Source organism: Mytilus edulis, chromosome 3, assembly GCF_963676685.1.
Source record: "Mytilus edulis chromosome 3, xbMytEdul2.2, whole genome shotgun sequence".
NCBI lineage: Eukaryota > Metazoa > Mollusca > Bivalvia > Mytilida > Mytilidae > Mytilus > Mytilus edulis.
Genome location: NC_092346.1, coordinates 84,030,476 through 84,042,971, shown reverse-complemented (window position 1 = coordinate 84,042,971; position 12,496 = coordinate 84,030,476). Strand labels below are relative to the sequence as shown.

The window sequence follows — 12,496 nt, the reverse complement described above, 5'->3', positions numbered from 1 at the left end:
CTGACAGCTTCAGCTTCAGCAACAAAATCAGGGAGCAAATACTTAAACTAGTTCGTCCCGAAATGTATCATCTTTGTCAGATTCATATCCACTGGTGGTGATACAACTTTTGGTTGACCGTTCGTCACTGAAGATATCATCATAAATAATGTGGATTCATTATTATTCGTACCAAATTTCACTAATTTAGTGGATACGATCTATCCACAAATTAAACAATATTCAACGATTTACAAATTTTCTATTGGCTTGTATGCAAACTTTGGCAAATAAAAAAAAGAAGATGCGGTATGATTGCCAATGAGACAACTATCCACAAAAGACCAAAAAAAAAATACAGTAACAACTATAGGTCACCGTACACCAATAAATCATTTTTTTACGAAAATGCAAGATATCCTCATTCCACAAAAATTAACGATCCGCAGTATGGCGTGATACCAATTCTAATGGACTTTTAGTCCCCGAAGGCACCATCCATGATTCCCTTTCACTTCAGAGCTATCACTGCTTATGGATTGTACCTCTCTGAATGTACCGTCCTTGGCAAATGTACTACACTTGCGTGCGATAACACTTCTGGTATACTGATCGTTCACGAAGATTTCATCATCCACTGGGGTTAAGCTGATGACCGTAACTGCATTCACGGTCATCCCAAGATGTCGGATGAAAAATTAGGTCAGTTTCTGTATTGTCTGTTAAAGTGTTTCTATATCATTTTCTTTATAAATCATACCTTGAAACGATGTAAATTTATAAAAGAATCACTCGAAAATCACTAATTACTTGCGAGAAATGTGCATGAAACGGGAAATTCGATTTGAAAAAATCGTTAAGATGACCGTAAATCATAATCAAAATATTTTCAAGATGACCGTAACATAAAACAAGGATGACCGTGATTGGTAAAAAGATGACCGTAATTTGTAAAGGATGACCGTAATTTGTAAAGACTGACTGTAATTTATATAGGACGACCGTAACTTTTATAGGATGACCATCAATTCTAAGAAATATCCGTATTGTATTCAAAGCTTTTTTGTTGAGTTTGTCGATCTCAATAGGGGCTCGGTTAGCGGATATAAATATGTTTCATAATTATTTTTTTTTTTAAATATAATATAATTGGCCATATTTAGGATTTATAACAATGATAGTAAATTGCATATTTCTCGTAAACAATGAAATATTTATTGATATCGACGTTAAAATTTTAACACAAATTGACAGCGATACGACGAAAATTTGAAGAAACATGAATGTGTCCCTAGTACACGGATGCCTCATCTACACTATCATTTTCTATGTTTTAGTGGACTATGAAAATGGGATAAAACTGTAATTTGGCATTAGAATTAGAAAGATCATACCATAGGGAAATTGTGTACTCAGTTTCAATTTTATTTAACTTGAAGCTGGACAAACGGACAAACAAACAGACGAACGGACGAACGTACACACAGACCAGAAAAACATAATGCCAATAAATGGAGCATTAAAAACATTAATAATACATACGAATATTTGGTAATCGAGCCCATGTGTATGGTTCCAGAGGAAGCAGATTAAAATCTTAATTTGTCTTGATATATGGTTCCAGAGGAAGCAGATTAAAATCTTAATTTGTCTTAATATATGCAGGCGGAAACACTTTTGAAATAGAACAAAAGAATCGAAGCTCTGTGTTTATCGACAAAGCGATACATTTTAACTGTAATGTTTGATATAGTAACAAAATTTTGAAAAGTTAATAGAAACAAATAAAACGACAATTTTCTTATTTTAAAAACACCATTTGCATAAGTTTTCAATGTATCTATTACATAGTAATGCAAAACAATAAGATATCAAGTCGACGACATGGTTCTTATCGGGGCCTTTTATAGCTGACTATGCGGTATGGGCTTTGCTCATTGTTGAAGGCCTTACGGTTATCTATAGTTGTTAATGTTTGTGTCATTTTGGTCTTTTCTGGATAGTTGTCTCATTGGCAATAATACCACATCTTCTTTTTTATATATAGTATCTATAAGTTGGATGTAGAAAATGCATAACCTCCGATTTTTTTTTTATCACGGACGGAGAACATATCAATCTTTTAGTTCAGAAATTTTTGTGTCTGCCCTTCCATTATGTGAATCAAGAAAAAATTCCCCAAAACAAGTAACGATTGTATCGAAAAGAGAAAAATCGAGTGCACCTTTTTATGTTAGGGCATGTTTGGGGTGTATATTTTGTCTTTAAAACGTACCAAGCAAGAGTATTTTATATAGCATCACGCTTCAGATTCTATCATTATTATATATCAAAGCTACAGGTTGACTTTATAACGTAAAAAAATGACAGTACGAAAAGATGAAATAATGAATCACAAAAACAGAGTAGGTGTGTTCGAATAGCTATTTTTTCTAAAAGTACTTGACGACAGTCTTTTAATTTGGATGATGAAAATGGATATCTTCGAAAAAATATGATTTTCTTGTGTGTGATAACTAGGGTTTATAATCTTCAACCACTGAAAATGTTTAGTCTGCCCTTCCACGAAATATTTAATTAGATTTTTTTTAAATGCTTAAGAATTTTCAAAAATTCCATCTGACATCCGAACAGACAATATTTTTAAGTTGAATCAATACAGACAAGATCATTAACTAATGCTCATTAGCTAGTAGATACATTTGTCTTTTAAAATATAACTGACATATAACGATCGATCGTAATGGTGCTATGTGGATAAATTTATCAGTTTTCAAGAGCAAAATTGGCAGAGCGTCATCCCTACAATGGCTTCCATTTGAATTTTCTACGATTGTGAGCATGAACTGGCGTAATGGGGGGATAATTTTGAAGAAGTAGAATCCTGACTGTATGAATAACATTTCTGTATATATACAAATTGACAACGTTCCGCCTTGTGGTACGCTTTTCGTACAATACTATTTTAAGGATCTACTTTGCTGGAGCTCTTCTTCACTAGTTTATTCGGATGATATTTTCAAAATATTTCTGTTAATTTATTTGCACGACAAAATGAAAGACGATATAATATCAATGGGTGTACATGCAATTTTTTGGCATTTTTAAAAATGTGTATTTATTATATGTCATTAAAAGGAATCCCAGAAACAAAAAAAATCTTTTGTCGAGCAGTTAAAGGCTGTGCACCCACAGGCACTTGTCTCAAAAAAAAAATTCCTATATACCTTAATATAACATTAAGGTATACAGGATTTTTTTTTTTGAGACAAGTGCCTGTGTGTGCACCGCATTTTTTTTCATTATGCTTGTAAGGTGTCATTTTATCGCGCTTTTGTAGCATGTTTTCCCTTCCTGTTCATTTGCATGTCTTTTGGCAAATTCCTTTAAAAATTAAACCCTCTACTGTAAAAAAAGATACATATGGTAATCTTTGCATTTGAAGCACGTCTTATTTTCTTCTACCCATAGGATAAAACTCTCATATTAATATGTGTATACCAACACGATTAATCATTTGATACAAAAAGATAGTTATATAAATACGGATATTTCTTAGAATTGAGGGTCATCCTTTAAAAGTTACGGTCATCATTTGCAAATTACGGTCATCTTAAAAGCAGTTACGGTCACCCTTGTTATGAATCGCTGATTCTGTTACGGTCATCTCGATTGTGATTTACGGTCATCTTGGCGATTTTTTCAAATCGAATTTCCCGTTTCATGCACATTTCTCAGAAGTAATTAGTGATTTCCGAGTGATTCTTTTATAAATTTACATCGTTTCAAGGTATGATTTGTAAAGAAAATGATATAGAAACACTTTAACAGACAATACAGAAACTGACCTAATTTTTCATCCGACATCTTGGGATGACCGTGAATGCAGTTACGGTCATCAGCTTTACCCCAGTGATCATCCTAGTGTCTAAATTGGTCATGATTAACGCGTACGTCAATTGTCTGCCGATCAATGTTTGTTATGAATATGCTACGGTTATAAATTTTTCTATTTGTACCAATTTCATGGATTGAGGAAAACGTCCATGTTTGTGGATATTTGTTTTCCTGGTTCTGCCTTATTCTGCAAAAAAGCCTATAAAAGATTTGTTATTCGTTGAACCTTAAATTTCGTGGTTCACCTGTACCCATGAAATCCACGATAATTGGTATCCAACGAATAATAATGAATCCACAGAATCAGAGGTAAAAGAATATAGAGAATTATTGTAGAAGTATGACTCCATCAGCAGGAATTTGATAAAAGGTGGCATTTCCCAAATTTAGGAATTTATAAGCTAATTGATAAAGGATAAAGGATATCGTTTTTAAAAAAAAACGGTGTCTATTGTTGGTGTTTAACATCACTTCTCCAACTTGTAGTGTGAACCAAGACTTAAATGTTTCTTTTATAGTTTCAGTAATGAACGTCTGTGTAAATTTACGTCGTTTTTTATACGTTATGGTTTATCCTGTACTGTGTGTAAAACAAACAATCTAATGCGGTCTTGGCATTTTACAACAAGTGAAAAAAGTGAATTGTTAGAAACATTACAACCATTTACTTGCATCGAAAGATCAATACATCAAATAGACGGTTAAAAACAAAACATGTATTGATTGATTTTTTGTTACTGGCTTAACATACAGTTGCCATTTGTTATGCATATACAGGAAGAGAACAAATTAACAATAAATACAATAACTATTTTCTTCGAGGTATGTCGACTGAGATGAAGGTTGAAAAATGATCACAGGAAAATGAATTACTGGCCAGGGACATACATTTTCCAAGCAACGGGATACCTACGGAAACCTTGGAGAAGTCTTCTGATGCTTCTGTGACGTGCAGAGATCGGGACAGTCTCATTATATGATGAATTTAATTTAACGTCATCATTCCGATCGGAAATCTTTCGTATTCATACACCCCACACAGTCAAGAAAAAAATTATGCCTATATCATTTGCAACTAGCCTAGATGGTCGAGATGTATACGCGGCTGTAGTACAGACTAAGTAAGGGGCAAAGTTCAAATCTTGCTGACGGAAAGTTCAAATCTTGCTGACGGAAGAACAAACATTTGTCAAAACTGCTTTGCAGATCTCACATTATTGGACTACATATATCCCGTGTACTCCGAGTAGCATACAAGAGAGATTATCGTTCGATGCCCGACCGGGAAAAATCAAAGGCTTTCCACAATTTAGGGTAACATATCTTTCAGCTCAAAAAATCATGGATGGAATGTGAATTAACATCGTTTAGTCTTGATGTGATGTAATATTTGCCATTTGAGGTCAAACACTGCATCAGCAACATTTTCATCATCGAGACAGTACCACATTCTATTTTTGTTTAAAAGATATACAGTATAGATGTGTTATATTTTATTCGTAAGGAAGTACCATTATGTAAAAGAGAGGCAAAAAGATACCAGCAGGACATACAAACTCATATTTCGAAAATAAACTGACAACGCTATGCTAAACAAAGAGAAAATGACCAACAGACAAACAATACTACATAAAACACATAGAAAACTAAAGGCTAAGCACCACGAACCTCACCAAAACAGGGGATGAATTCAGGTGCTTCGGAATGTTAAGCAGAACCTGCTCCACATGAGGCATCCGTCGTGTTGCTCATTGGAATACACACCCGCTAATAAGTCTTATTCGGTTGGTCATATTCGTGAAACAAGGACAGAATAGAAGCTACGAAATTAAGAGCATATTCGCTATCATGTACGAAACGGATGTCCATCGTGGTCAACCAATAACATAAACGGTACTAACTCTTCTGCACCACGTGCGCATTTCGACAATCAATGTCCCTTCAGTGATGTTCGGGGCCAAAAGACTTGAGAATCCAACGCTTATTGAAAGGATGAAGAGCTATAAATTAGGACAAAAAATATACAAAAGCCGGCTAGGAATCAGAGCTTTGCACAAGGGAGATACATTCTTTAATTTTAAATGATTTCAAAAATTTTGTTACAGCAAATTTTAATAACACAAAATTCGTATTTTCATGCCAGTACCGAAGTACTGACTTCTTGGATGGTTATACCCTCAGGGACTACCAGTCCACCTGCAGAGGCATCAACCCAGTGGTAGTGCGATCGTGTAATTTGCAATCCTTCATTGTTTTAGATGATTATTGTTTAGGACTTGATCTTTGAATTCTACCAGGTTTGTTGAATAAAAAATATATTAAGTTTTACGCACTAACTACATACTATTCGGTCTTTTTTTAAGTTTCGGTTCAATTCGAAATAAACTAAAGTCGTTGCTTGTTATTTCGATACATGTTGTCGGCCTAAACACAACGTGATTTCGCCACGCACGTTGATGTTGACATACGTTGTACAGAAAAAAAAATGAATTGCTTTTAATATTCGAGGCTCATGGAATCTTCATACATTGACACGTCTGCAGTGTGGTTCTTTAATGGAAGTTATGATGACGTGATTATAATCGATCAATTTCTTTTTCAAGCGTTCATGAATGTATCAAAATTTTAGTATCGGAGAATAAGATTATGTCAAAATGAGATTTTAATTATAACATTATTTGCTTATAAATACGTATAATAAAAATGATAAATAAACAACCGCATGATAGCAAATCCTTTCACACTCAATTTTAGACGAAGTGAAAAATGAACTTAGTTAATATTTGTATGAATGAATACTAATGATCTATTACACAAATCTTCTTTTCACTGATGCCACATGTGATAACATAAATCTTGAAAAATTGGCTTACTGTCTCATAATCTCGAAATGAAAAAAATATGAAATTACAATAATATTCTTATTAAACTAAAGTTACATCGGTCTGTTTCGATTACGTCGTGAAAAATACAAAATTCAACAAGCAAAACCTATTTCAAATATCTTTCAACAGATTATATTATTATTTAAACGTGTACTTCTGATTTGTCAGAATTCACATTTAAGAATAAGAATAAGAATCATTTAAGTGAACTTTCAAAACTATTTTGTTTATATTTAATTTCTATTGCCTTATTTCGATATTGGTGTTATCACAGTTTTGATATCTTCTCAGAATGACCATCCTTTTTCTTGGGGAGGTTTATTAAGTGGAGTTGGAGGGTTAAACTTAACGTTAGCATTATGCGATCGATTCAGAACTCCGTTCATCCATGGCATCGATCGTGGTGGAGACACGACTCGAGTGGTCCGTTTGTTCTTGTCTCGACTTCGATTATTCCAATATGAAGCTCTAGATCCACTTCCAATATTTTCAAGCATAAGTAAGCGTTGTTCCATCTTTTGCAAGCGTTCTTCGTCTGCAGATAGCTTTTCTGTCAAAGTATTTATTTGATACTGTTGATGTGATTTTTCTTTCATCAGTTGTTCTATCTGGTCTTGCTGTTCTTTCCTATCGTCTACACTTTCGTCATGCAATACTTCTAACTTCATAATCTGAATTTTCTGTCGTTCGTTTTCCTCCTCTATTTCATGTATTTTAAGAAGCTGGGTATTGAGTTCTACTTCCTTTCGTTCAAGTTCTTGCTGTTGTACTTCAAATTTCTTTCTCAGGTTTTCGAGTTCCTGATTTCGTTTGTTCAATTCTTCCTTTGACTTTTGGTCACATTTATCGTTAGCACGTAACTTTTTATTCTCTAGCTGCAGATTAATAATCTGTTGTTGAAAAATGTTTAACTTTTCTATCAGTGTCCGATTTGTTCTTCGTAATCTCTCATTTTCCTCTTTCAGTTTGTTTAACTCCTCAACTGAAGAAGCGTTTGGTTGCTCGTCCTTAGATTTTGTTATTCTCTGAAAAAGATCAGCTATTGTAGGTGCAATTCTAACCAATTCTTTTTCCAGTGCAGTTAAATCGGCTACTGTATTTGTTGTCTCTCCAGATTCCAGAGCCGTTCTGACAGCGTAAACAGCACTTGCCGTGTCGTTGTTAGGTGTGCTCGTTACAGAGGCTTGTCGAATAAGGCTTGTTGGAGTCGTCAGTAAGTTTGGCGTTGTTGTACCACATTCATTTGTTGGACCCGGAAGTTGTCGTAAAATATCTGGTACTGATGGTTTTATTTTCTTCTCCCCTGTCTCTCCATCTTTCGAGCTTATTCCTGTACCCCCACTCTGAATAATAAAACAAATGTGTATTTTAAAATAATATTTATCATGGATTAAATATTGTAATATTCGATGACATGCAAACATTGTAGGAGCCATATATATAAATATTTTTTTTTACATTTTCATTCCTTTCATTTTGTTTTTTTCTGTTGTTCTATTGGAAATTTCAGATATTTTGAAGCATAGAGGTTTCTGTGATATTCCACTGTTAATATTGTGGTTTTTTTGTGAATGGAATTTTAGCATTGGATATCAAGCATTCGCATGAAAACCAGAAATTATAATGGGTCCACAAATTCAAAATTTTACTGTTTAGTGTGTTTTATTCATTTGATCTGACTCTGTACTTATACATCCCGTAATTGTGTTATTATGTTATTGTAAAACATTTTGTACTCTTGTCTTGCTAATGTGCTTTGTCTATATGCCATTTTGTGGTGTTTTTTTTTTATACATATGACGTTGCTTTGTACTTATACATCCCATCATTGTGTTATCGTGCTATTGTACATTTTTATATTCTTGTCTTCTTGAATTTTTGCTAATGTGCTTTGACTGCATGCCGTTTTGCGCTTCTTTGGTACATATTTGATTGTTTTCATAGTGATTAAGATTAAAACACAACGTTGACTGCTGTATCCCTTTTTTTCGACATTTTTACCTATTTTTTCGACATTTTTACCTATTTTTTCGACATTTTTACCTATTTTTTCGACATTTTTACCTATTATGTCTATCTTAATCTCTGAGTTCAGTATTTTTGTGATTTTACTTTTTATTGTTCACACGTCGTTGTCAATACAATGGAATTTGATGCAACTGTCATACATGTGAGATGTTTAACTAGCTTTTAAACCAGGTTTTATCCATCATTTTCTACATAAGAAAATGCTTGAACCACGTCAGGAATATGACAGTTGTTATCCATTCGTTTGATATTTCATAGCTTTTGATATTACAATTTGATTAGGGACCTTCCTTTTTTAATTATCCCCGGAGTTCAGTATTTTTTTTATTTTACTTTTCAGTGTATGGAACAACGAATGGTATGTTGCACAATGATAGGTACCTATCCCAAAAAAGTATAAGTAACGAGCAGAAACTCCCATATGTAAGTTCTATTCAAGCGGAAAGAAGAATGTAAACTACTGTTTATATATGAAATAAATACCATGCTTGACTTTGCTGATATTGGTCTTTGATCTTCTGTCTCAGCCTGTGATACAGAATCTGAAAGGGAAACATTTATTTTTTTGAGGTTGTTCAATATTCCATTAGTTAATACAGTTGTTGATTAGTTATTACAGTTTTGTCATTTGAAACTGACTCTTCCATATCAGATGTTCAAACTTGAAATTTCGCCTTAATCGAAACAAATGTAGTCCCCGGAAGAATAGATGAGAAAAAGAAACAAATATGAGTAAAAGAAGTCGTCAAAGAATCTAATTGGTCCTAACGAACTTGATAGGATTAATTACGATTACACGAGAATAAAATCTGAGAGGCTGTAACATCAACACTAAGATTTAATAAACAAGAACACCAACAACTTATATTTTTCCACTTAATTTGGAACAATCATAGTGCACAATTTGTAAGAAAATAACCGTACAAGATGAACAACAATACATGAAAAACATACCTTAGTTTTCTCGTTTGAATTTTTTTACATTGTCATTTCGGGGTCTTTTATAGCTGACTATGCGGTATTTGGGCTTTGCTCATTATTGAAGGCTGTACGGTGACCTATAGTTGTAAATTTCTGGGTCATCAAGTCTCTAGTGGAGAATTGTCTCATGGGCAATCATATCACATCTTCTTTTTTTATATTTACAATAACTATTGAAAATGCACTAGTTTTACCTGACATATCGTCTTGATCCGATATTCCTAACTTTTCCATGACTTCTGCATATCTGTTTGACGGATCAGTCTTCATCAGTTTACAAAATGTTTTATAACCTTTTATACCTGACCGTATTAAAGCACTCAAAAACTTTTCAGCTTTCATGAATTTTGTATTTGGTTGGACTGTTAAAATCATTTCTTTAGTTTCAGCATTGAATCTTCCTGCTTTGAACAACCCTTCTGTCAATTCTTCAACCCGAAGTTCGTGCTTTAAGAAAGTCCAGTTTCTCCAAAGTTTTCTTTCATCTTCGTCAACCATCGGTTCTACTTGCTTTTCTTCCATTTTTTTTACGAATTTGTTGATTTTCAAAATTTCACCTATCTACAATATTTACAAGGTTGGTATAATTAACAAACCCCTTTGGTTAGTTTAAACTTCAAACATTTCTCACAAATCTTCAATGCCAGAATAAAGTTTTGATGGAAGCTTTATCTTTTGATAGCAAAGGTCAGCGGTATGCGTGTAATACGGATCATTTTACAAAAAACCTAAAGGTACCTCTGATGTTAGCCAATATTTTGTTTAAAACATATTTGTTTTGTTATCTGACAATCTTTTGACTATTATTCTCTTAATGCTCTATTGCCTTAAACCTGACAATCGTGATACAATTGTAGTCAACAATTAAAAGAACAAATATACAATATATGTTCAATAGATTTTTATCCTTAGCATTCATTAGCGTTCCTATTTGAATCTTAGTAATAATTTTAATACTCAAATGAACCAAAAGTAAATTATCAAATATAAAAAAGTGTATCTATTATACTGAAAATGCGCATTCAAATAGTAGTCTTAATACGACAATACTCCAACTGTCTCACTATTAGCCTTTAATATCAGACAAAACAACGATGTGTGAAATTAAAGCCTTTAATTTCACACATCGTTGTCAATATTAGTGAGAGGTTAAGTTAGCTATAAAACCAGGTTTAATTCATCATTTTCTCCATATAGAAATACCTGTACCACGTCAGGAATATAACAGTTGTTATCCCTGCGGTTGATGTGTTTGAGCTTTTGATTATGGATTTTTCGTTTTGTTCATAGTTCGGTATTTTTGTTATTTTACTTTTCACTTTAAGGCTGTCATACTGATTATTTTTCTCAGATTATGCACATGAAATATTCTTCTGTGATTTAATTCATTTAATTTTGTGAAAAGAGCCACTGTGTTCTTCTTAATCGGTTAACTACTGTTGTCCAAGTTTATTTTTTATTCATAACTATATCAAACTCAACGTGGACAATGCAAATTTTACAAATTGGTTTGTTCAATACTTTTACTTAGTATCACTTCAATTTCTTTGGATATTTTACAATATTTGAATTGTTTTGTATGGAAAGAAGACGAAAAACAGATTATTTGATTATATATACAGTTGCGAAACTCTCAGCTGGTGAGAGAAAATTGGTACTGCTGATGTTATTACTACCACTATGGCGGTACTTTTGCTGGTGAGCTTTAGTCTTCGAGGTATCACAAATCCAGTTGATATTACTCAGTTCGGGCAAGACGATGCAGATATTGTTTTATTGAAATTTTGAAAACAGTTTTTAATTCTGGAATATTTCTCCCTGATGCCAGGCTCTGATTCTTTGTCTTCTAGATTTGGTTTTACTTTAGGTCCTTTTTGGTTTGAACCTATCTTCAACATTTGTTTTAGATTTCAGATTGTCAAATCTTTTAACAACGAGCATAACTGAAGAAACTATTAGTCGAAATACACATCTGATTGGTACCGTTTAACATACATAGTACAAATGTATATATCTCATAGTTTATACGATATTCAAGGGCTTGTATTTCCTATCATGATTTCCTGGAGGTTGCTGCTAACGAGGACCCTATCATAACAAGAGTTCCAAGTGGAGGAGTCGAAATCATCCCTTCGTAAATTTTACAGACGTCAACACGAGTTGGTTGCCGTTATGGAATACACATATATTTTGGCCATGAGCATCACTGAAGAGACATGTATTGTCGAAATGCGCATCTGGTGCAAGAAAATTGGTACCGTTAATTTTATTATATAATAGCGGATCTGTTCCAAATGTGGCAACTACTATCCCGTCCCCTTTCCCCGAATGTAACATATCTAATTAGACTTATTACCGGATTTGTACTAACATGAGCACTGGTAAAGCAGGATCTGCTTCCCTTGTCGGAGCACATGAGATCACCCCAGTTTTAGGTGGGGTTTATGTAAATCGGTCTGGAGTTTTCTATGTTTTGTTTTTGTACTATTGTTTTTCTGTTTGTCTTTTTTTCTTTTTAAGCAATTTCGTTGTCAATTTGTTTTCAACTTATGAGTTTTTGTTGTCTTTTTAGTATCTCTAGCCTCTCTTATATTTTTTATAAATTTCCTGTTTAAATTTTTTTTCGAAAAACTAAGGATTTTTGGTCCTCAATTCTTTTCAACTTTGTACTTATTTGGCTTTATAACTTTTTTGATCTGAGCGTCACTGGTGAGTCTTATGTAGAC

The 12,496-nt window shown here is 33.3% G+C and overlaps 1 protein-coding gene across 1 annotated transcript; it reads right to left on the bottom strand.

Moving 5' to 3' along the window:
* Positions 1-5,930: 5,930 nt before the first annotated feature.
* Positions 5,931-10,470, bottom strand: LOC139517639 (inner centromere protein A-like). Its single transcript, XM_071308913.1, has 3 exons — positions 9,965-10,470; positions 9,273-9,331; positions 5,931-8,104 (listed from the first exon to the last, which is right to left on the bottom strand). The coding sequence occupies exons 1-3, from the start codon at positions 10,290-10,292 to the stop codon at positions 7,049-7,051; spliced, it is 1,443 nt and encodes a 480-aa protein (XP_071165014.1). The 5' UTR covers positions 10,293-10,470; the 3' UTR covers positions 5,931-7,048.
* Positions 10,471-12,496: the final 2,026 nt, after the last annotated feature.